The sequence below is a fragment of the Gavia stellata genome, chromosome 2, assembly GCF_030936135.1.
Source record: "Gavia stellata isolate bGavSte3 chromosome 2, bGavSte3.hap2, whole genome shotgun sequence".
Taxonomy (NCBI): domain Eukaryota; kingdom Metazoa; phylum Chordata; class Aves; order Gaviiformes; family Gaviidae; genus Gavia; species Gavia stellata.
In genome coordinates this window covers 8,899,312-8,924,782 of record NC_082595.1, presented here as the reverse complement: position 1 = coordinate 8,924,782, position 25,471 = coordinate 8,899,312, and the positions used below count along the sequence as shown (strand labels likewise).

Genomic DNA, 25,471 nt, shown 5'->3' with positions numbered 1-25,471 from the left:
TTCATGGCCATCCATGGAAGTGGTTCAAGATATCTCAATAGTGCCCTTCTCATTATGTTGGTGACCTCTCTGAGCAACTGCTGTTAGTTTCAAAGCTCACCACAGCAAGACTGAACTCCCTTTGCAAGAAGGATAGAGGCTCTGGAACTCATTAGAGCAGCAGATCAAAATGATCACAAATTTCACAGTTTTCTAAAGACAGTTTAGACCCACCTCTACTCAGGCTTTCCAAAGTCATACATTAAAGCAAAAGAGAGGAGGGGGAAAAAAAAAAAAAAAAACAACAACAGGTCCAGGGAATAATGTTAGGGAATAGGTAAAAAAGAAGTAGGTATATGAGGAGTGAGAAAAAGATAAGAACTAATTAGTTGTGAGTATGACTATACTTTGGAAGATATTCATGTACCACTTACAAACTATGATAAAGGTCCAATATTTCAATTACTATTCTTACCTAATACGTTGATACGAATATTGGTTTAAAAAATTGCACAACGTGCATGTGCATAAAGTGCACATTGGTTAAAAAAAATATAAGAATTTCAGATTGGTTTCCACCCCCAAATAGAAGAGCAGAAGTTTGCAACTCTAAATTCACAGTGTAAAACAGACTTAAAAAAACAACCCATGAACTAAACCTTCCTCCTGTACAGGTAACAAATGAAAAAAAAAAAATAAAGAAAGAAAAGCCAGGCTTTCCCCACTAACTAAAACTGACCCCAAAGGACCATCTGCTTGATATAAAAAAACAAACAAAAAACCCCACCAGGTTGCCACCCTAAAAATAATTAGAAGTTAAAAAATGTCATGTATTGTATAAAATAACCTTTCCAGTTTCTAACGAAGATTAGAAGTAGAATCTTCTGGATTTCCAAAAATTTTTTTACTTTGCTTGCAACATCTTAATAAAATTCTAAATTCTGCATAATTTTAAACCAAATAACCGTAGTAATATCCCATATAGCTAAGGCCAGCCTAGATAGCAATAGTTGGTGATTACCAGATCAAAGGCCTTACTCAAATCAATAAAGATAGCTCCTGTACATTGATTACCATCCAACACTATAAAAATATAATTGCTTACCTTGAGAGGAGCAGTACAAGTGAAATGAAAAGGTCATAATAGGTCAATAATTATTTAAATTAAACTTACATCTTCCTTCATCCGATGGACCAACTCTCGCATACACTGAAATGGTGGTGATTTACCAGTTTAAAGAGACATATTAACATGTCAGCAAAGGGCTTAGCAGTAATTGGGTCAGCAATTTTAAGAAGTCAAGGTTCTAGGTTGTCAGCTTCTCCATTTATGCTCCCAATTAATCTTAAGATATTCTAGATCTTAAGTCAGTAAGCACAGATCTAACTACTTTTGATCAAATCTGATTTTTGGGTATATACAGAGATAGAATATAGTTACTTTTTGAGATTTTTCTAAAATACAGTATATCATTCTCTAGAATGTCTTTAAACTAAAAAAAAAAACCCATGCAACAATTCACTATTGAGCTCAATGAACCCTCCAGTAATTTAGTATATGACATTTCTGTCACCGTATTAAATGGTTCTTATACCAGAACCTTGGCAGGTTTGTGTTTTCATTCTAATAGTTATGCTAACAGTTGCTTTCTGAATTCTCAGTCACTATACTCACTGTTATTTAAGGTCACAATATTGTCCATCTACGTTTGCTTTAGGGATCATCTATCAAGTCCAATGTACTTCATGGAAAGTATGAACAGCTTGAGGAAAAGATAGAAACACTGGAAAAGAAATGTGTAATCCCATCTCATTCTGGGGATGTATCTTGAAAAATAATTTTGTTTAGAAGTATTTGTTTTCATAGTTGACAAAAGAGCATTGTATAGCCCAAAAAACAAGGAAGGGGATTACACTTCACAAGTCAAAATAACAAATTACATATAACCAGTTTCTAATCAAATACATGTTATACTCTTTAGTTCAATTTTTTAAAAATATGCACTAGCAAGTAACTTGTGAGAAAGCATGTCATTCTAGTGTCAAAAGCATTGTGTGTTATTTCCTGAAGATCCCATCTAGTGACAAAGCTTACTACAATCTTTGGAAACTCTGTGCATACATACAATAACTAACAAAGATTTAGTCAAATTAAAATGCTGCAACTTCAACATACTTTTTAAGTCAGTGCATTGATTAAGCAAACCACTAACACCCAGATACAGAAGGTACTTTCTCCCCACAGTCTGCAAATTGGAATGGCAGCAGCACTTACTGCTAAATTTACCTCCCAGGTCTTTGACACCATTGTTGCATAGAACTTTTCTAAAATACTCTCTCTTAAGAAAAAGAAAAGAAAATATTTTACAACCATGTTTGCTTCGTGCCATATACTTTTCTGTTATTACATCGAAGAAGTAGTTTAAATCACTCTTTTACACACTTTTGTGTAAAAGTTTTTTGGTTCCTTCTTTCTGTGGATCAGAGATACGAATTTGTTAGAGTTCAGTTATCCTGAAGCAAAAAAGACGGAAGTCTAAATTTATCAATGTCAGGAAATAGCTCTTTGCAGGATGGCTAGCTAGAGGATGGTGGCAAAATTCTCAAAGAGAAATTACATTTGCATGGAGACTTTGCATCTTAGAAATGTAGGGGCTAAGAAGGCTCTTTCATGAAATTGGGCCTGGCCACCAAATTCTGATGGTGGGCTAGACACTAGAAAGGAAGGCAAAGAGTCTTTCTCTTGGCCTCTTAGTTTTCTACCACTTGGTGCCTGGCAGTATGAAGAAAAAGATGACACTTTGAAGATAATGGTCAAACCAGGAGGAAAAAAAGAAACAAAACAGATGAGGGAAGGGAGCAAGAAACAAATCATGAATAGTGTCAAAACAGGAAAAGGACAAAAAAGCAAGAGAAATGGAAAGAAAAAAGGGAAATCAAATAGAAAAACAGGAGAACGTATAACGACTAATAAAAACTCTCCTTAGAAATCCAGTTGAAAATATATGATGCTAGTAAACATGGAATAGAGTGGAAAAGCATGCGCTCTATCCTTCGCATGCAGATGATTATCTAGTGCAGCAGTCAGTGCCTCTAATAGTTCAGATCAGAAAGAGATTTCATGAATATTAAAGATTTTTACCCATTGACATCTGTATTAGTCAGCAATGTTCCACAAGATGGATATGTCTGGGATTCTCCTATGACACAGATTTTTTTTTAATTACTATTCAGAATAACTATATAGACCACATTAGGTCTGTAAAGGTAATCTCACAGAATTTAGGAAATGCAAAACCAAAATTTTCTGCAAAAAATTAATGCGTACACAAATAGAGGATGAATAACGATATAGTCTACAATTATACAAACACACATTTCCCATAAGATATCTGCCTCAAGGATTTTATGATGTTCAGCAACTAAACCAGAATTCATGTAGCAAATAAGGATTTTGTGCACAGAAGCTTGCCTTATTTGATGTAGTGCTCTGTGGACATTTAATGAAAGAGGAAGGGGAGTATGAAAAGTGAACGGACAGTTTCATAGCTAGCGCGGTTCAATGTCACTCTGGAGAAATCTGTCCCTACCTCTGCCACAAGGTTCTTATGCAATGTGAGGCAAATCACTTAAGTCAAACTTTTCAGAGTTATTCACTTGTTACGCACTCTTCATTTTCCTGAGTGTGTGCATTTAAACACCCCACAGAGACCTGTGGAAGTCGGTCCTGTTTTTTCTTTACCCAAAATCCCCATTCATAAAACAAAACTAATAATGTAAGTGTTGTAAAAATGAATATCAATGATTACAAAGTACCCAGATACTCCAGTGAAAATAGCACAGGAAAACAAAAATTTAAATCTGCATTTAATTAAGAATTAGATACATACAGCAAGACAGACATCAAGCCATATACAGAACAGTAAGAATTTTTAAAAGGCAACAGTTGGTCCATAGCATACACAGAACCTATGGATAAGCTAGTTTTTAATCAACTGATTACATTGCCATCATAACACATAAAAATAACAAGGTTGAATTAAGTTCATGCTGATTATTTTAACTCCATTTCCTAAATTCTAGGTGCTTAATTTTGCAATCTTAATTTTTCCCATATGTACTAGTGCAGAGAGCCTTTTTTCCCCTCAAATTACTACAGTCTAATCCTGAATGATAGTTTTGTCATAATGGAATTATTCAGTCTATGATCTGATTGATTTTAGACCTTAAATACTGAATCTTAACACACGTAAATTTTTAATCCTTTAATTTCTCTATTCAGCCAGTAATTGATAAGGACAGTCATACTTAGACAAGGTCTTAATTTAATCACCCTGAAAATCAATTAGAAGGTGAAAAGCTTCCTTATATTATTATTATGAAAATTTCCTGATCAAATTCACAATGCAATCATAATCAATGCATAACTCTCACACACTTTCAGTCAATACATAATTCAGTAGTTACATCTTCAGCATTTAAAAACACATTATGGGAAGGAATTTGTATGTTAAAAGCAGGCATAATTTAAAGGCTTAGTATTAGTCAAAAGCAATGTATACCTCAAGTCATCAGACTAAATAACCCTTCATAAAAATAATCTAAATAAGGGCCAGACATGATCCAGAAAGCATTAATTTCATGTGAAGTATCTCACCAGACAATATAGAACTAAACCTCTCTTTGCTTCACCCTTGCTGAAAACTCTCCATAGAACCCAAGAATAGGAGGAACAGATAACATTCTTCCTGTGCCTGTCCACAAACTACTCCTCAAAACAAATAAATAAATAATCTAATACATACAAGAGCTTGTCATGCTCCATCCCTTCATGTCACTCTGAGTATCCTCTTGTAAATTAGGATCCTTTTGTCCATATACAGGAACATTTCTTAAGAGGGTTAAGAAGCAGGCTTTTCTTCAATGTAATGGCACTTTAAAGGGTGAGGAAAAAATTGGACAAGTTTTATGTATCATTTGGAATTAAGAAAGAACTTTGAAGAGAGAGGCAGCATCAAAAATAATAGAATTCCTGCCATCCTGCCTTGGACTAGCCTATATTTTCCAAGCAGGTGCAGTAAAACTGCATTGTTAAAAACACAAGAAGAGGATTTAGCATGATTAGTCTAGATTAAAATCTTGACCGAGTGTCATTGTTACTGCCTTCTGGCTCTAGCACAAACTAAGAACATAAGAGTTTACAAATAAAAGACATCAAAAATTTGACATTTATTAAAGTCAAAGCTACAGAAATATTCCTTTTTGGCTATTAATTCTCATCAAATCCCTCTCTTTAAAACTACTTAGGGCTACAAGTTCAATTATACCAGCACATAAGAATCCTACAAAAGTCTTACAAAGTACTGAAGTACTGGTGTGGAAGACCCACAATCGCACATGAAAAGCATTGGAAATAGTTTTCCTTCACTTGTATCTGTGCCATCAGGTATTTGAGCCTGAGAATTTCCAGAAGAATTCATGCATTCACTCTAAAAGATGAACATCCATTGAACTACCATTTTCTATGCTCAAACCTTCTTCAAGTTCTTTCTTTGACCTGTGTAATTTCAGTCCTTGCTTTAACTATATAGTCATAGTTAAATGAAATGAGTCTCCATTTAACACACCATACATGGATCCCTCACATCCAAAACTTCCAAGACATGCTTGGCATCTTCCTCCTCCTCCTTTTATTTTCTTTTTTTATTAAATAAACTTCTTCATGCATTTGTGCAGTTTCTACCTTCTAGCTTTTTCTTTGTTTATTATTTTCAGCAACTTTTATTTCCCTTAATCTCCCTCCCAACAAGTCCCTCCATCGCGCACCTTTTCTTGGTGGCACACAAGCACAAAAGGAATCCCAGAAGATGTCCTGCCTGAAGCAAAACACAGTTTATTTTCAGAGACGTATATGAGGGTACCCACTGTCCTTGCTGCACACAGAAGAGGCACAGAGAACAGAAAGTCTCCTTGAACACTCTCCTCCCCTTCTTCGCCCTTGTAAACACAGAATATAATCCCACCTTCGGCTTCTTCAGTGAGCTGAACTAATACATGAGAACTCCATTCTCACTGAACAAAGGCCAGACTAGATACTAAAACAAAAAATATTTTTTTCCACAGTCACTCTCATTAAATTCACTGAGTATTCTTTGTGCAGACTCCTGTACAGAGTTCCTCCATCAAATCCTATCAGCATTTTGTTTGGAGACGAGCAAGAAGGAGGAACACCAAATAGATAGGTATGCTGTAGTAACTGGTGGAAATTAATCTTGTATAAAGTAGCTTGATACATAAGTGGTTACACTCTCAGAGTAGTTTATAAAAAAATACAAACTTGGTAGAGAGTAACTGCTTTTATTACCCTTGACTAAACACACGTGCTTTGCAATAACTGATAAAACCCGTTTTTTCTGCTAATTCTTAGGTTTGTCACCTACAAAGAGAATGCCCACTACATTTCAAAACAGTGAATCACGTTTGCACAAAATTAACAGAAGCATAACTAGCATTGTGACAAAAGGGGAAGAACTGCTGTTTTACAGAGTACAAGCCATGTGGTATATTTATGATAATCAAAAGACCCAATTCCGTAACTGGTTTTGCACAAGCAAACAGCTGAAATTAACTACCATCTAGTCTGGGAAAGGGCTTTTCCACTGGCAGCATGATGTAACAACAGGAAAGCTACTGCTTTTACAACTTCCACAGTGGGACTACTACATGCTGAAAAGTCTTCAATGCAGAAGCAAAAAAAATTGTTTATAACAATGCAGTGCAGAATGTCACACAACTCTGGCAAAAATGTATTTTGGCACTAAAGCCAAGAAGATGCAAAAAAAATTGCAATTGCATGCCAAAGCTTGTGCTGCGTAGTTGATCTGTTAAAGCGCAAGAGGTAAATATGAGAAATAATACAGAAGGGGAGCATCTTTTTTTTTTCATCCCCTGTAGTAGCTACAATAAATCTTTTCTACAAAGATGGAAAAAAGCAGGTACTTGATACTGATAGCAAGTATGTCTGTGCCTAACAAAAAGAGCTCATCTTAGTGAAAATATTACCCCTGTAACACTGGCAAGGTCAGCATCAGCTTGGCTTATTTGCTGCCTAAGTCCCTGTTGTGCATGTTTGAAAATGTTTTAAGTTGTTTTGTTCATAAAGCAGTACAGTTCACTTTGTTGTGCTGGATCACTCCTTTTTCTCTACACACAGCTCCTTTCTCGCTCCCTATCTTTAGGCTTCTTGGGATTCAGAAGGAAGGAAGAAAGGAATGTGTTTTTCAAGATGAAACTGTGAGTTCATTTTAAGTACTAGGACAAAATTCTAACTAAAACGTCTGTGCAAACAGTTCTCAGGCAGAAAAAAAGGCAGTTCCCTTCTTATTGAAGCCAGCCACTTGACGGTGATATAGAAGATCTTTATCTTTCTTTCACAGAAGATGGAGACATGGGTTCAAATCGCTCATTGTGAAGACAAGAGGAGAAAATGTAAAAAGTTGGCATAAAAATTAAAAGAATTGCTAAGGAGAAGTTATGTGGCAACAACCTAGACAGAAAGGATGCAATAAAATAAGGGTTCTCCAAGAGCTCTTTAGTGTATGATTTAATAAAAAAGTCTGAAAAATGAGAGGCACTATCAAAAGTTCTTTGAGACATAAAGTGTGTTCTCCAAGTCAGCCTAACAAACGCTCTCTCTTCCTTTCTCTCTCACTATTAGAAAGCTGGGTATAAGAATTTCTTTTGTAATAGTTTTTCCCTCAGAAAATCTTGTTTACCTTCTTCAGTTCAATGTAATGAAATAAAAAAAAGATGGTTCTTAAAAAAAACTATGTAAGGAAAAAAATGCCAGCAAAAAGACAATACATAAAGCCAAACTAAGAGAAAGATCAGATTTCTCTCTTTCTGTTCCAGTTCTCTTCATCTTTTTAAGGTAAGTCTGAAGCAAACTAATGTAATAGCATTTGCTGTATAGTTGTGTCTATAGATTAGGGAAACTGCAGGCTGGTCAGTCTAACCTTTGTCCCCAGGAACACTATGCAGGAGGCCATATTCAGACACATGAAGGACAAGAATATGATTTGCAACAGCCAACATGGACTTAGGTGCAAATTGTGCCCAACCAACCTGATTGTCTTCTATGATGGACAGACTGGCTCAGCAGCCAAAGGCAAAAGCAACAGGTGTTGTATACCTTAGTTTTAGCAAGGGCTTTAACATGGTTTCCCATAGGATCCTTGCCATCAGGATGGAGAAATAGATGGACCACAGGTGAACTAAAAAAGTGGGTAAAAAAACTGGCTGAAGAGCAGGACTCAAAGGCTTGTGACAAGTGGCACACAGCCCATGGGCAGCATTTACAAGGAACTGGTACTGGCACCAATTCTGTTTAACAATTTTATTCATTAAAATTAATCCTGGGCAATGGGATGGTGTGTACTGTCAAAAGGTTTGCAGGCAATAAAAAAAGTTGAGGGTTGCAGTGGACACACTGCCACTCAGAGGAATCTTGACAGGCTGGAGAAATGGGCAGACAGGAGCCTTGTAAAGTTCAAAGGCAAATCAAGCCCTGCAATGCTGTTTTGGCTAGTCTGGCATAAAAAAAAATACTGGCATATTGGAATTAAGCCAGTGGAGGGGCATCAAGATTGTCAGAGGGCCAAAGTACATGATGTAAGAGAAGAGGTCGAGAGAACAGGGTTTGTTCAGTCTTTGGAATGATGGAGAAGATGATCTTGCCTTCTTCAATTACCTCACGGAAGGATATAAAGAAGATGGAACCACACTTTCTTGGAGCTATATAGTGACAGAACAAGAGGTAATGGACGCAAGTTCAAATACAGAAAATTCTGTACAGATATAAGGGGGAAAACATTACCAAAAGGCTGGTCATGTTGAAAACTAGAACAGTACTTGAAAATACACTTGAAGATAAAACTCAAAGGCCTAAACAGGACTAGCTGGATTCACTATCAGCAGGAGGCTGGACTAGATGACTTCCCTTCCATCCTGAATTATTCCATTCTGATTTAGTGATTAAAATTAATTTCTAACTATCTTGAACCTTATCAGTAGCCATAAAAGAAATGCTGAAAAATATCTAGAGGAGAAAAAATAAAATAGAAGCAAAACTGTCCAACTCATGCAACCTTCCCTCTTTATAGAAAATTGTCAATCAGAACTCTATGACAAGTTAAAAAAAAAAAAAAAGAAGGCAGCTCTTTCCTTCTAAAAGGTATTTTGGTGAAATAAACATCTTTCCCAGTTTCTCTGGGTTAATCTGAATTTATAATAGGATATACGTTTGGAAAACATTCTTAGAGGTCACAGAATCAATCCACTTACTCCAAAGCAGAATCAATTTTACCTAGGTTATTCCTGACAAATGCTCATCCAACTATTCTTTAAAATCTGCAGTGTCAGAGCTTTCATTTTTTTTCTCACAACAATGTATTCCTTTACTCAATTAGCCTGAATCTTTTAGAAAAAAATTCTTGTGAGAAGACAATCTACCTTGCTGTATTTTAAGCTTATTATGAGTGCATTGCTGCTTTACTCACACTAGACATGAAGAAAAGTTCATTCTCTTTTTCTAAACTACACATTTTCATATACTTTAACACCATTATCATGTCTCCTTTTAGTCTTCAGTTTTCTAAACTACACCGTTCTCTTCAGCCTTTCCTCTTACATTGTTTTTCGACCCCCAGTCATGTTCATTTTCTTGGTATTCAGTCATAATGCCTTCCATAAATTTATTTCGGGATGCTGGAAAAGGTGTGTTTATTTGGCTCCATACACTAATGAAAATATTTGCGTCTAATACTAACTACGAAATGTTTGCTCAAGATTATATGGAGTGGAATTTGTTTTGCATTACTGCAAAGAGAGTTCACTGTGATGAAGAGCTACAGGGAGATCAAACATTCAATGACCACAGCCATTCTCAGCACTTTTGCTCAGAATAAATGTAAACGACGCTTGTGCAGTGTTCCATGGCAAACTCATTAAGAAACATCGTTACTGGAAAGATTCTCCACTCTGAGAAATGTGTGTGTATCTGAGTCAGAATTTGGCAGTAAAAACACTAGCACAGATTTTTTTTTTTTTTAAATACACATTTTTAAGACCACTTCACGACACTAAAAATGTCATTGTAAAAAAGCTCTACTTGTAATGCTAAATATATGAACATCTTACCTCATACAGTTATTTCCTAATTATTACAGAGCTGAATTTGCATCATGTAGAGGTTGGCAAAGAGTACATCTTCCAGGCAAGACCCACTTCTTTAAGTGTAGTATCATATTTCAGAAAACTTGGATTCAAAGCAAGGCCAAATACAAAAGTTTCTTTAGAGTGGACTGCATTTTAATCAATATCACATGAATAATTTTCTTTTTAAACAAGTAGCATCCAAGAGGAATCACATTAAAATAGTAATAGCTAATTCAACTGTTTTTAAAATATCATAAAGAATCTTTCATCCACCTGAAAAAATGAATTATTTTATCACTAAATAAGTAAAGGCTTCCCTTCTCACATGGACGTATAATTATAATTCCTGACATCGAGCTTAAATTATATTTTAAGCAATGCATAAAGCATGCTTGGAGGATTTGTTTTGCTCCATTTCAAGAAAGGAATATGTATATTATTTACAAAACCCGCTACAATGCCAGAATTGTCACTTTATGTTCAATGTTATATTTGAAAAGCAGTCTTATTTTGAGAGTTCAGGAGGAACGTAACCTTCCACACAGCCATCTTGCTCCTCCACAATTTCTTTCTTTTGTAGCAGTCGAGTCACTCTTTACACAGTGAGCAGTTCTTACATACCCCTACAAATACAGTGGGTTTCTATTCATGGAGCCCAACTATATCTCCATAGCATAGGAGTCAAGGAGCTTTCTCATTCTTTCATGTGTCCAACTGATTGCAATTTCTCTCCTAACTATATTAGGTCCTATCCCATCAGCTCTGCCACAGACTTTCTTTCTGGCAATGGATCAATCAGAGGAAAGATTCAAAAAGTGATTTGTGTAATCCATGACTGTACTTTAGTACTTTAGACAACTAAATTTCAGTCCTGAAACTCCTAGCTCAGATGTCATTGTATCCCAGAGACATTCAGGGTTCAATTTTCAACCAGTTGCTCTTTGGGCCCAGAAGTTCCTTTTTGAAAGAACTCAGTAGTTTGGCATCTATTTGCTCAATAGGACCTGAAAACTAAACTTCCCTTTATCACTCCTTAGGAGCTTAATTCAGTATACTTGCTCTAGAAAAAACTATTGCACAGCTTTTTGACAAGATTTTCTACACAGTTTAAACAGTGGCACTGTTTCAATCTGAAGGCATGGTATCCACCAACATACTCAATAGGGTGCACATGTGCTTTCTCAGGGAGTAATGTATTCAAAGAAAAATATGATCCCCTACTCTCTGTAAAACTAAAAGTTAAAGCTGCCTAACCCTCAGGAGATATTTCTAAGTCATGAATTCTGAACAGAAGGTAGTGCCTCAAATTAGAACCAAACTTGATCCTAAGCAGGGCTCATTTACACAGGACAAAATTCATACATTGGTTTTTATTTCATGCATTCAGGCACCTCAAGTCTTAACCCTCAACTAGGAGCAAAAAGGAATTGATGAAAAACTCTTTTTGTAAATGTATCTGTTGGGGTTTTGTTGATACTCACACACATGCACACTTCAGCAGTTCAGCATGCTATTTTTCATGGATTTTATTCAATGATCTCGAAGGATCTTACTTGTAAGCCTTGGTATGCCTCTGCTAGAAGGGGCATACCATGTACATGAAGACCCTAACTTCCCTGCAGAGCAAACTATTCTCACCCATTTGTTAGCAGTGAAAGCCAGGCTGACATGACATCATGCTCATTATCTTCATCCTTAGGCTTTTTTTGGACCTAGCCATTGAAGAGACAATACAAGTATAATTTGAATTTAAAAGATATTCAGACGCTTGTCTATTTACAGTTCTTTGAACTCCAAGCTTGCCTGTCTACACCCTGTATAAAATAAACAGTACCTCTCTTGACTACTAAAGAACCAGAAAGACAAAACACAACAGTGTTACTGCAGTATTCTGACTCCAGACCAACAGCCACATCATACAAGCTATACTGATAAACCAAACCACACCAAATAACTAATTTATAAAACCTTCTAGCCATTTCTAAAGGGCCTTTTAAGTATAAACTCCTGCATTAAGTAGAATCTGAACTTCAGCTCCCCATCTATTAAATCAGAATGATAGCACTTTGCTGTCTCATGGAGAAGATAAACACCTGAATACCCCAATCTTCAGAGTGATTGAAGACTGATGAGTTCCTTAGCTAAAACAAGAACACTGACAGTTCCTTTGCCTGGTGGTATTTTGATAGATATAATGAATGCTGTTGCATCTAAGAACTTCAAGAGATACGGATAAGTATTAAAAATCAAGTCTGCATCTTTTGGGATGCCTAAAACACTTCTTCGCAGTTTGAAGAGCTAAGAAGTTGCATGCAGACAGTTCTGGCAGAAACAATCCTTTCCTTCACCTGACTTCTTCTCATCTAATGTGTACTCAGAGCACATCTTCCTGTGCAGCTGGAGGCTTTGTTACAGACAGAAGGACACTGCTTAGTGTAGCCAGTGTTTATTGCCTAACTTTTTTTTTTAAAGATGAATTTGGAAAATTTCCCAGACGATACATCTGCCCCTATTACTTGCACCTCGGAGTGTAAGACCAGCTGGGGAGGTAGTGAGAACAACTGCATTTATTAGCAATGAATAAACTGATCTATCTTTTTCTGGATCAGCAGTGGGAGATCCTAGATGCACCAAGAAGTATCTGTCTGCTGACTGACATATACAAGCTGGCACACTTTTGTGTCAAAAATGTACACAGCTGCATGCACACTAAAGCCGTTCCATCTATAAAGCACAATTGCTGGCTGCTTGTCTTCAGAGATAGGTAATAAGAGAGGGTCTCAAGAACAAAACAAGTGTAGAGTACAATTAAAGAATATTTTTCATTCCCTTAAGTATCCTGGATTTGCTATGATTTTTCCTCCATCATGTTTTGGAAGAAGGACTGATGATTTGCTTAGAAAAACCCAGATTTATATTTCTCAAAAACTTTATTGAGTTGCCAAGTACCCGAATTACACATTTTTAGGTACCAAAACAGGCTGATTTAATCTGATTGTCAGTCGTTACCAGCAGATGCCTGGACAAATTGCCTAGCGTGTTTTGGTTCTAGGTCATCTCCAGATACTCAGACTAATAGCTGGTCAAAAAGAAAGAACACAATCCAAAGCAATAATAAATTTATCAACCATCAGATGCCAGTATGAAGGGAGCTTTATTTTAACATCTTCTCCCAACCTGTCTGTCCAAACTCTTGCAAAAAGCACCTCAGCCATCTCAGTAAACCTTATTCAAAGCCCCAGTCTCAGCTTGTGGAGCATAACTGATCCCCAGACTGAATCGGCGCTTGGGTAGATTAGTTTTGGGCTTGCCTGGTTACAAATAGACAGGCATGTTAACAATCCCAGTAGCACCACACCCTCTTCCCCAGCACTCTCAGACTTCTTAGGAGAAGAAATTCGGTGATACTCATAATTCTTTACCTGTCTGATTAAACTACTTAAATAAACTGCAGTGATGGGGCTGACTGCATCTCCAGTGAGAAAAACTGCAGCTCACAATTCCTTTGGTGTTTAGATCATCACAACTGACAACAGAAAAAATAGATCAAAGCTTTTTTTACTGGATATACAGTAAAGGGTGCAAACTCTGATATCAGGAAAAGCATCGAGCAATTTGGATGAGGAAAGGAGCCCAACAGCTGTTCCTACAGATTCCTGCACAGAGACAGGTTTTGCAAGCCAACATGGTGTCAATATTTAACTAACACATTATCACTTGTTATTATTATTTGACTATCAGTCAAGTAAGCACCTAGCAAGGAAAAAAAAAAAGGAAGTGATCTTCAACTTTTTTTTTAAATCAGATTCACTGGGTGATCGTAGAGAGATGAGAAGGTGATTTTCATTTTAAACAAAAACTGAATTTGCACACATACATACTTGCAAGTGCCAAATCTGTGCTCTCATATTCTTGCCAGAATTACATGTGGTGACCCAGAAGACAAGGGATGTCAGCTACTCAGTCCTCTTCAAATCTTTAGCACTCTTTAGTGTGTCAACAATGCTTCGTGGTTTTTGCAGCCCTTATCTGTCTTAATGAACAAGGCTCAATACCTGGTGAAGTTGTACCACACTGTGGTGTGGCCTTTGCAGTACCAGCATGCCATCTAACGCTTGCTCTCACTATTACCTAGATTCCTTTTGCATTTCCTCTTGCTGCTATCAGTCTCATGACTTGATATATATATACACACACACCTTCATATACCTTTTTAATTTTTTTTAAACCTTCAGCTCTGCCATTTCTTCTTGTACTTTTAAAAACTAATACTTCATGCACACCAATGTCATATTGCACTTACAGACCTCTACAACATCTCAAACACCCAACTAGGTTCATCTAGATATTTTCCCAAAACACATATTGTTTATATCTCTGCTTTACCCAAGAAGTGAAGACATCAGCAAATAATGAGAATCACAGAACATGGGATAATTGGTCTGCTTCGATCTGAAAAACGCCCAGTTCCATAATAAGTAACTAATCAAAAGACAGAGGAGATAATACCCAGTGGCCCAGAAACAGCAGACTTCTGTCAGATTGGCAGCCTTTTTCCTTGACAAAACAAACAGGACCACAACACAAATGTTCTGAACACAGAAGAAAGCACTTTTTGAGTGCTCGTGCAATCTCGGGAATCCTCAAAAAGATACCAAAGAAAACATGCCTTAGTATTCACAGCAAATTCATGGAAAAGTTTTTATCCCAGAAGAATAAATAAAATCCACCTTATATTTACCACTAGGAAATGAGTCAAATATGCAGCAACATTCACCATCATGTACATCTCTATGTCCAAAGCCAAGGGTATACAAATCCCACATGTCCAATAATATTTTCCACAGGCTTTTTATGCGAGAATCAAAATAGCCCATACATCACTAACAATCACATTATGCTCGTAAATTAAAAACTATGGATTTTACCATGAAAATTATATAGAAGATGATAATAAATGATAAAACAAATGCAGAGTACAATTGGTACATTTTGTAAGTTATTTAAACTCATTTACCTGTAAAGTAAGTATTGGCGGGGAGAGTGGAACTAGCGAATCTGTAATATCCATTTCCTGGGAAACGGATCCCTTTCATTACTTCGGTACTCAATGTAGCTAAAGATGAATCCATCCTTTCCACCTGGTAGACGGGAGAAGGCCCATTAAGTTCTTCAGGTTCATTCCAATTTATCTTTGCCGTTGTGCTGTTTATTCCTTCAACACGAGGGGCACTAAGTTTTTGTGGAGCTGTGCATAAAAAAAAATTATCTAGGTATGATTGTCCATAATACTTGAGAAATTATTTATTGCACATAACATAATTTTTGCAAAACATCCTGCTTCAGTTTCTGATCATCTTAAGAATAAACACAGATATACATAGAAGCTTAATTAGAAAAAATACCAAACCAAACAACATTCTTAATCTTTGTAGGAGTTACTTTCAATTCCACAAGAAATACCTTATTTGTTTATTCAGACTTTGTATAAAAGTCTCTAGTGTTATATCCAAAACACTTTTTTTTCCATAATCTTTAAGAATCTGAATGTTTTCACAAAAAGTGTATCTGTATTCCATCCTTGATTAGCCTCTCATCCCATACTCACTGTAAGCATGTATCTGTATGACTTTCAGCATTGGATCTGAGTGAAAGACCAAAGGAGACGCTGAACAGTTAATTAACTCTTGTTACATCTCAGCAGTATGGTACATGACAACACGAGTCTTTCATCACTGAACTTATCCTCGTCAACAGAAGCAGAACAGCTGTCCGTCCACAATACTGAAGGCCCATCAGGTTGTTTTCCTCATGGTGCACGCACAAGACGTTGGCATATATTGAGATAATTATTCAGTTCAAGAAAATGATCCTCTCTAACTTTTCTCCACCAACACTGGTGCACAGTAAGACTCCATACAAGATTGTTTCCACGAGGGTATCAGGATAAGATAGTTTTATGTTATTACAAGGATCCTCCTAACGTTAAAACCAAAGCTCTGATATTCTTTTAAACATACTGATAGCATTGGTCACTCTACTATAGCTGAGTTATGAACAATTTTTTATTTTTTTTTTTAAAAATACTGTACAGTAAGCCACTGGAGGGCAGCACGACCTGTTTTGATAATGGCACGATGGCCATAGAGGTGGGAAAGAAATGGACCGTCACTGAAACAATAAAAGACATCATCTGGAGAAGTACAAGAACACTCTAGTACCTATAGAACTTACAACCATCTTATCTTGCCTTTTTTTCTTCCCCTTCTTTCCCTGACAAAGAAAAGGATTTAACAGCAGAAACGCCATTTGTACCCAGGAAGTGAAATACAATGACAACTTGTAAAAATTACTTGTTCCCATAATGACATAGTAAAGAGCAATAAAGGTCTTTCAAGAACAATAAAACCTGAATTAAAATATGGGCCTTTGAAATCAGACATATTACTTAACAGCACAGCGTTGTACATACTGTGAGTTCTTTAAAGGAGAGATTGCTTCATTTAGAATGAATAACATCCTTTTAAACATTTGCGCATTTCCAAGATCATTAGCATATTTTCCATTTTTCCTATTTGCCTGTAGCATGTTGCTACTTCTTTTTTTTCTTTCTTTCTCTTTCTTTGCCCCCCTCTAACTTGATAAATATTCTTCTTGAAGAAAGCAGGGAGTGGGGGAACTGGGAAACTGCCAATGACACTATGTGCTGTAAATTCCTGCTTAGGCATCATTTATGACTTCACAATCTAATTAGTAGCTCACACTATGGTAGAAATTTACAATGTCAAAATTGAAGTAATGCAGCGTGAGGTCATAAGCTTTCCTGCATAAGTAGGGCACAGCACTAATGAATTGTGGTATTAATGCACAAGTTTAAATAGAAAACATGGCTTAACAATCAAAACTTCACCTTTGGAGGGAACTAGTGTACGTCAGCATTTTAAATGCGAACATGAGAGGTTGAGTCCTCCGGTTCAGCTTACTGATGGTAAAACAGAAATGCTAAAATTCATTATTTCTAAAACACATACAGCTAACTAACCCTCATGACAATAACTATATCTTCCCTTTAAAGTCTAGTATTAATAAACGGCAGTTACTTGGACCATAATTATGGCATCTCTGATACCCAAACCTGAAGCTTTTATGGGGCTTATGCAATTAACTACTTAAATGCATCGTAACACTTGCTTCTCTGACAGGGAAGTATTGATTTTTTAATCATTTTCAAGTCTCCTCTAGCACAAATAAATGTACTACAGTTACAGTTAATGCACTGTGTACACGCATTAAACACTGGCATGACACAATTTATTATTTTGTGATATATGGAACAGAAGCCTACCCTTTCAGAAAGTAACATCCTTGCTATAACATTAGTATTTAAACTACAGTGTCATTGATGCTTCAGAATTCTTGTGCATCAAGACAGTGGAAGACTGTACATAATAGGTTACATAAGTTAAAAAAACCAAAAACAAAACAACAAAAAAAATCAAACTCCGCACAGGAACAGACAGGACTGAAAATACATCTGTAGCACTAGCCCAGCAGGGTACTAAATGCTGAAATTAAAAATATTCAAGACTAAAAGATACAGTATATATTTTCCTAAAGGTGTCACTGTGGTACCTGTAGCTACTTTCTGAAAGAAGAATCGACTATAATTTTACCTATTTAATTTTTTTTACTCACGTTCTGTTAAGACACGTCTGTCAAAATAATGAGCATACTACATTTTAGTGGATTCGAAGTCACATTCTGTGTATTTTAATTACGTAGTTTTAATGTCTTGCTATATAATACATATTTAATATATTATAAAGCTAAAACAGTATTTAAAAGCCCATGATTGCTGCATGCCATTGTGTGGCAGAGGGCACAAAAAAGACCAATAAAGACAGATGGTCCATACAGCTTATGTTGAAATCATATCTCTAAATATAGATGTTGCTACACAGGTCATTACAAATAAGCCTTTCCCATGAGTGTATGCACACACATGTACACAAAAATGAAGTTGGTAAGTAAAGAGCAGTTAATTTTGTTTTGTTTGAAATAATATCATTTTAGTTTTAGACTCGAAGACAGATGCCAGCATTTCTCTCTGAACAGATGGTAATTCCATCTAATAGTGCATCTCTGTATTAGTAAGGTCTGTTGTGTATACAAACAGTAATAAACACTAGGTAAGGATCAAAATAAATTTTAATTGTTGACATTAAATTCTGGCAGCCATGGTTCTAAGGATACAATACTCCTTTCTCAAGTCTGTCAGGTTTACTAATACAACTGCTAAAGCTTTTCCATACTCCACCAGATTCTTGTCCCAGGAATAACATATTTACACTGTGGCTAAATTTAACAGACTTACATATGTTTCAATAACTAGTGCTCAGCATACTGTGGGTAGATATTTGTGCACCCTTCCACAGAAGCCTTCAATTAGCCACTCTGAATAGTCCAGGAAAGTAACAGTAAGAAAAAGTATACAGTCTTTAATTATTGTTCAATTGAATTCAGAACGCATACATACAAATTAAAACAGAAATGTTCAGCAAATTTGAGGACAAAAACTTAAAGAAAGTCTATTTTTTTTTCATCTTGGAGTTTACCTTGCAGGAAAAATTACATCCCTCACTGTTGGTCATCCATTTCAATTTTTGCTACAAGTTATTAGTTCAGAGGACCCTGAGATTGCCATAGCATTTCTGATGTGATCTTTTCTTTCTCTGTGCTTCACAATAGTATCAGTCATTTCAACAGAAAATGAGACAAGAAATAATACCTGTATCTTCTGACAGCATTTTGGGTTTTTTAGAAGATTCTTTAGAGTCCATTTTGGACTCTTCCCCCAGAAAGAGTAAAAACCACCCATAATGGACATCAAAAGAAAATTTAATAACATGGGTATGTTACAATCATATTTCTTTAAAAATAGATGTAATACACAGTATTTTTTAAAAATCATGAAAAATATATTGCTTCCACCATATGGGACAACCAACGACTCACCAACCGATTTAAGATGCAGCATATTGAGCTGACCATATGTTACAGTGCTGTTGAATGGCTGAGTGATTCATGCCCGTCACATTCTAGTATATCAATTAAAGCTCCTTGAAGTCTGCATGATTTGTGTCTCTGTTATTAAACCCTGCTAATTCATCCCACTTACACATCTGTTATAAATCTCTAGGAGTGCTGCATGATTCATGGCAATCTGTGAGCATGGTACAGCAAATTCTTCTCCTTGTAATTAACAGTAAATTGTTTTACTGCCATGCAATGAATTTTTCAGTTATATTGCAAATGAACTCCTAAATGCACGGTTCTTTCCTAAGAACTGACTTATATCATTAGGCAATTAAAAAGTATTGCTTTGAACCAAAAGCTTTTAATCACGAGGAATGCAACTTAAACATAGCTTAAAAACCTTAAAAATCTGACACAGAGGGAAAAGAACAAGCTGAGCTATTTTCTGAAATATAATACGTGGTTTGTAGGGCAGAAGAAACAAATAACTTTTGAGTCCCTAGTAATTTCCTGAAACTCAAAGAGCAGTTTAACTACAGCTTGAACACTTCGCAAGACAAGTTTGAGCAGATACTATTTATCTCAGAAGTTACTTAAGTCATCTGTCATTATGAAATTTCTCAGGTTACTTAACACTTTTCTAATTGTAAAACAGTATCTTTATTCTTGAAATAAATAATTGGATAATTAGCCAAGCTGAATCATCAGAGAATTCCAATGCTGCTCAAGTGTTCTTGTCAAAGGTGAAGCAAATTCATTTCAGCTTTGCCTCTGCAGCTTTCTGAAGAGGCTTTGATTTTTTTTTCTGCTACATTCTTGGCAGCAGCCTCAAATTCATGAGTCCATACATCAAGTCAGTAGTTTAACAACAAATGAAATTAAATTCAAAGAAGGGAAACTAATTGAAGGACAGCAACAAAAGTGTTTGGTAATGTGCTTTTTAATATGGCATGCCACATTTGCATGATAATTTTTCCTTTTTAGCATGGAGCAGAAAGTGACTAGCTTAATGAGGGATTATTCAAGACAGGAATGAACAAAATGCATTCATAACTAAGAACAAAGATTGTATTATGAAACGGAAACAGGCAACTGCCGAGAAGTAACTGGGTGATTGGTTTATGCATTATGAATAAAAAGGTAGAAAAATATTTATATTAGTATTCACTAATGACTATATATACAAGATTGTTGTAATTAAAATTATAAATTAACATATTAAGAGTGCTTGTTTAATCACTTTGGGTCCTATTCACAATGAAGAGACTTATGTACATGCATGCAAAACAATCTGTGTTTTCAGACCAGCAGCAAATGGTCCTCATATTTCTCTTCTGTAACAAAAAAAAAATATACATTACTTTTTACCTGTTCAATGACTATTTGTGATTTTAAAATAGAGGCATAGCATTTTGTAGAAAAGCATTCTATTGACAGTCATAAACAAATGCTGTATTGCCATGACAAATGGGTTGAAGCTTTTGAAAAGGTCTTGCACCGGACCTTATTCATGAATGGAAAAAATGGACAAATTACTCAGATTAAAAGGGTAATCAAAAAGAAAATGACATCAAGGACCGTAAGACAGCCCAGAAAGCCCATCAGCATCAATACTCCAGCAAACCCAGAGGCAACTCCAAAGTCACCAATACAACTGCTTGAGAAGTCTGCCAAGAAGCCAGATGCAGCTGGTGCTGGAAGAATATCTTCTACAAATTAGCTTATGAACCCTGTAATTGCCATCAAAAGCAAAGGATCAGGAGTACAATGTGCTGGGGTAAATGGCAGCAATCACAAAGCCATACTTTGGTGCCTCTTAAGAAATGCTTTTTAAATGAAGTTTAAAAAAAAAGAAGGGCAAAGGAAAGATGAACTTAACTACAAGAAATAAGCTCAGTCACACAGTTAATGAAACACAGCTGTGTAGATTGTTTAAGGCACCCTTTGACTATCTGATTTGAGGAGGGTAGGATAAGCAATTCTACTAGTCCAAGCACTCACATGGCTAATTCCACCCTGTTGAAATGTCAGAAATTGCTGGGGAAAAAACGATGCTTCTCTGCCTGACTGAAAAATTTGGAAAACATGCATGTTTTGTCTTGGTAGATGCTGCAAAGAATAATGCAAACACATTGTTAAAAAATCACTTTTAAGGGACCAGGTCTTTCACTGGTACCAGTTAGTACAGTTCTATAGATGCCAAGGTAACAGCTCAGAATCCCATACGAGATAAAACCACAGAGCAAAAAGCGTTTTTGAAAACAAAAAAAAAATAGCCTAAGACCTGGTAACAATAACAGACTGAATGCCATTCTCAAAAATAAACAGGAATCTGAACTGAGCAGAACCTGGAAAAAGGAATAAAGTAAAAAGTGGCTCTAAGTGTCGAAATGAAAACTGTGTAATTACTGTCCAGTATTGCTTTCAGTTACATACATGCAGTTCCACTTCATGATCTTGGGGTAGTAAAGACAAAAAAGGAAGCTCAAATTGGATTTCAAAGTTTCAAAGTATTAAAAATTAACTTTCCTCATCTATCAGCCGAGGCTTTCATTAGCACATGCACAACATTGCAGTGCGTAAAGAGTATTTAAAATGCCATATGGATTGTGGAATGCGCATCTTTAGTCCAACATTTAAAATAGTGATCAAAAAAGTATGAAACACTTTTTAATTATTTCAGTCTTTAAAAGACAACTATCTGTGTATTTGTATCCAGACATACCAAAGTGAGGTTCTGTTTCTGTCCAGTCACCTTCTCTTTGAGTAACAGACATGGGTTAATTCTCTTCTTCCATTACCTTGACATGTTTGCTTTGATCTTTCATTCCAATACTGCATTAGCCATGTAACATTGATCTTCCAACACTTTTTAGCATTCTCAGAGCTGATCATGCACCAGGCATACCTGTGCAAGTTCTTTTATTTATCACACCTATTCTTCTTCCTGGTTTCATATGCATTTATGACAGCTTCCACTCAGCTTTTTTATAAAATAACTCAATTCTTATTAACTTTATTTTCCTTGCTTCCTCACCCTCTCTCCTCACATCCTTCTGGCTCAATTGGCTTCTTTTATTACCATTTACAAATACTGTGGGTATATATATATTGATCAGGAGGAGACGTTTTGCCAGTCTGAGAGACACAAAGACATATGGCTGATTTTAGTTTTCTTTCACTCTCCTCCTGCAAAGCTATTCATGAGATATCCCCAGTATCGATGCCAATATTGAACCAGGTTAGAAGGGATCTACTTTTTATGTTTGCTGCTAGATAATTTTAACCAATTTTAAGTTATACTCCAAAAGACTTCTCATTGAAAGATCAGCAGACTGTTTCTGATGCTTCTGCTCCCTGAGGTCTTATCCCTAAAATAGAATCATAGAACCGTTTAGGTTGGAAGAGACCTTTAAGATCATCATGTCCAACCGCAAACCTAACACTGCCAAGTCCACCACTAATCCATGTCCCTAAGTGCCTCATCGACGTGTCTTCTAAATACCTCCAGGGATGGTGACTCAATCACCTCCCTGGGCAGCCTGTTCCGGTGTCTGACAACCCTTTCAGTGAAGAAATTTTTCCTAATATCCAGTTTAAACCTTCCCTGGCACAACTTGAGGCCATTTCCTCCTAGTCCTACCATTTGTTACCTTGGAGAAGAGACCAACACCCACCTCTCTACAACCTCCTTTCAGGTAGCTGTAGAGAGCGATAAGATCTCCCCTCAGCCTCCTCTTCTCCAGGCTAAACAACCCCAGCAACCTCAGCTCCTCCTCATAAGACTTGTGCTCCAAACCCCTCACCAGCTTCGTCACCCTTCTCTGGACACACTCCAGCACTTCAATGTCCTCCTTGTAGGGAGGGGCCCAAAACTGTACACAGTATTTGAGGTGCGGCCTCACCAGCACTGAGTACAGGGGCACGATCATCTCCCTACTGCTGCTGGCCACATTATTTCTGATACAGGCCAGGATGCCGTTGGCCTTCTTGGCCACCTGGGCACACTGCTGGCTCATATTCAGCAGGTTGTCAACCAACACCCCCAGGTCCTTTTCCCCGGGGCAGCTTTCCAGCCACTCTTCCCCAAACCTGTAAGGGTTTCATGGGGTTGTTGTGTAGGACTCAGCACTTGGCCTTGTTGAACCTCATACAGTTGGCCTCAGCCCATCGATCCAGCCTGTCCAGATCCCTTTGCAGAGCCTTCCTACCCTCGAGCAGATCAACACTCCTGCCCCTGCCTGCAGAAGTCTCTTTTCTTTGTCTTTTAAATCCTCACTCAAAACCTCTTACTTTTCTTCCTCAGCATTTTTGTTTTTAATGTTTTCACGCCCTTGTTTCTGCCCTTGTTTTCATTTGCTGTGTTATGCTGTATAAAAAAAACATCATGTTGCCAGAGAAAAAGAGGAATGATAGACTTTGAAGAGTATCTTGTTTTGTAGCTAGTCTTCAAATTAATGTAATGGATATGAACAAAGCTTTAAAATTACTTGAGACTTCTAGTGGCAAATTTTAGAAGACATTGGCAATTCCAGAAGCAAGCCCCTTGCTAATATACGTTAATTGGACATGCCAAAATCACAGTCATCAAGGCACCCATTGATTTAAATGCTTCACATGATAAATCAGTATACTCCACACATGGAAGGAGTAGAGATGGTTTTCCATTATCTTCCTCATGATCAGAGGAGAAGAATTAGTCTAATTTAGTATAACCTCTAGCCCAACTTGGAACACAATACAAAGCTTCTGGATTGTGTTACGATGCAAGGGGACCATCATGCTGGAGCACATTTCGATCGAGACTTCCTCCAAAAAGCTCCCTTTGCCAGGGCATGGAGGGGGACTGGCATCCAGCCAGGGAGGCTGTCTCTGTGCCAGGGAGACATTCCTTCACAAAACAGAACTCCTCAACAGTCCTAGAAAGGCAATTTTAATTTCATTTTGCACCCTTCAATGACACAAAAGGATATTAATGGGCTAAGACTTGATCATCTATTTTTACAAATGATGGGGACTGGTTTCTTGTAACTTTGTTCCAAGTTTGAACTCACTTTGCTCTAAAAATCATCACATAAGTAGTGTTTCTTTTAAATTTTCTTTGGAAATACAGTTTTACATAACTTCTCAAAATGGAACATGCACACACAAGAAAACTGGATGGAGACAATTAAACAATTTTCTTCAGAAATGAAAAATGTGAATGGTGAAAGACAAAATTACATGCAAAATTTAAGTGTTTCACTCTTCAGTTTGTCAAAATTTAAGACATTGCATTAACATGCTTTAAAAACATAAAAGGAACCCAATACAGGACTGATTCGTTGCCTTCAATGCTTACAACAGTAAGCAGGAAAAGACTACACTGCAAAACAGCTAATAAATAGGGACGTGTCTGTAACTCTATTTTGTATTCTCCTGTCTTCTCTAATGTGATAGGTCTCTAAATATTAACACAACCAGGGAGGAGATGGTCATAAACAAGCTGTCAAGCATAACTAAGCTATTGTTTCTGAATCTTTTAATAAATGTATAAATGCAAAGTTAGATCATTTGTAGTAATAAGGTGTGTCATTTAGGCCATATTTGTTTCCATGGTTATCAGCACAGATTGGAACGCTGTTCGTTGCATGGCTGTGTGATATGGGATAAAGTCATACTCATACAAGTAGATGGCCAGCTTGAAACTTTAAGAGGTGGAAGTATGAGGAAACAAAATAAATTTTGAAATCAGCAATTCAGCAAGAGAGAAGACCAACAGAACAATCTTTGCCCACTGAAACACAAGGACAGTATGGTGAATCAAGGAACAAGTCATCTATCTTCCACTTGAGAACAAATGGAAAAGCAATTAAATAAACAGACAGATGAAGAACAGAGGACAGACTAGAGGTAATATCGCAACAGCTTCAATTCCACTTCAGTTCATGTATATAAAGCTTCCTATTTACTGGCTCTATGCAACTCCTTATTCCCTGTCTGGAAGCTCCCATATCTCTTCATTGATTACACAGAGGAGCTTTGGTGGAATTCAGGTAACCCAAATACAGCCCAGGGAGCCTAGGAAAACATTCTGGACAGCAGAGATTTTCAAGTTTTTCCTATGGGAGACCAAATTACATAAAAGAGGTAATTTCAAAGATCATCATCACAACATCCATATGACAACACCACTAATTGCTTAACTGAAAATGCTAATATTGTGAAAGTGATTAATGTGTTTTAAATGCCTATACAAAAG

The 25,471-nt window shown here is 36.6% G+C and overlaps 1 protein-coding gene across 1 annotated transcript in view; it reads right to left on the bottom strand.

The window, feature by feature from the left end:
• The window catches only part of USH2A (usherin), a 388,501-nt gene that overhangs the window by 265,279 nt on the left and 97,751 nt on the right, over positions 1–25,471 (bottom strand). The window contains exon 20 of the mRNA XM_059835821.1: positions 15,212–15,442. Coding sequence (XP_059691804.1) covers positions 15,212–15,442 — 231 coding nt within the window. The remainder of the gene's footprint in view (positions 1–15,211; positions 15,443–25,471) is intronic.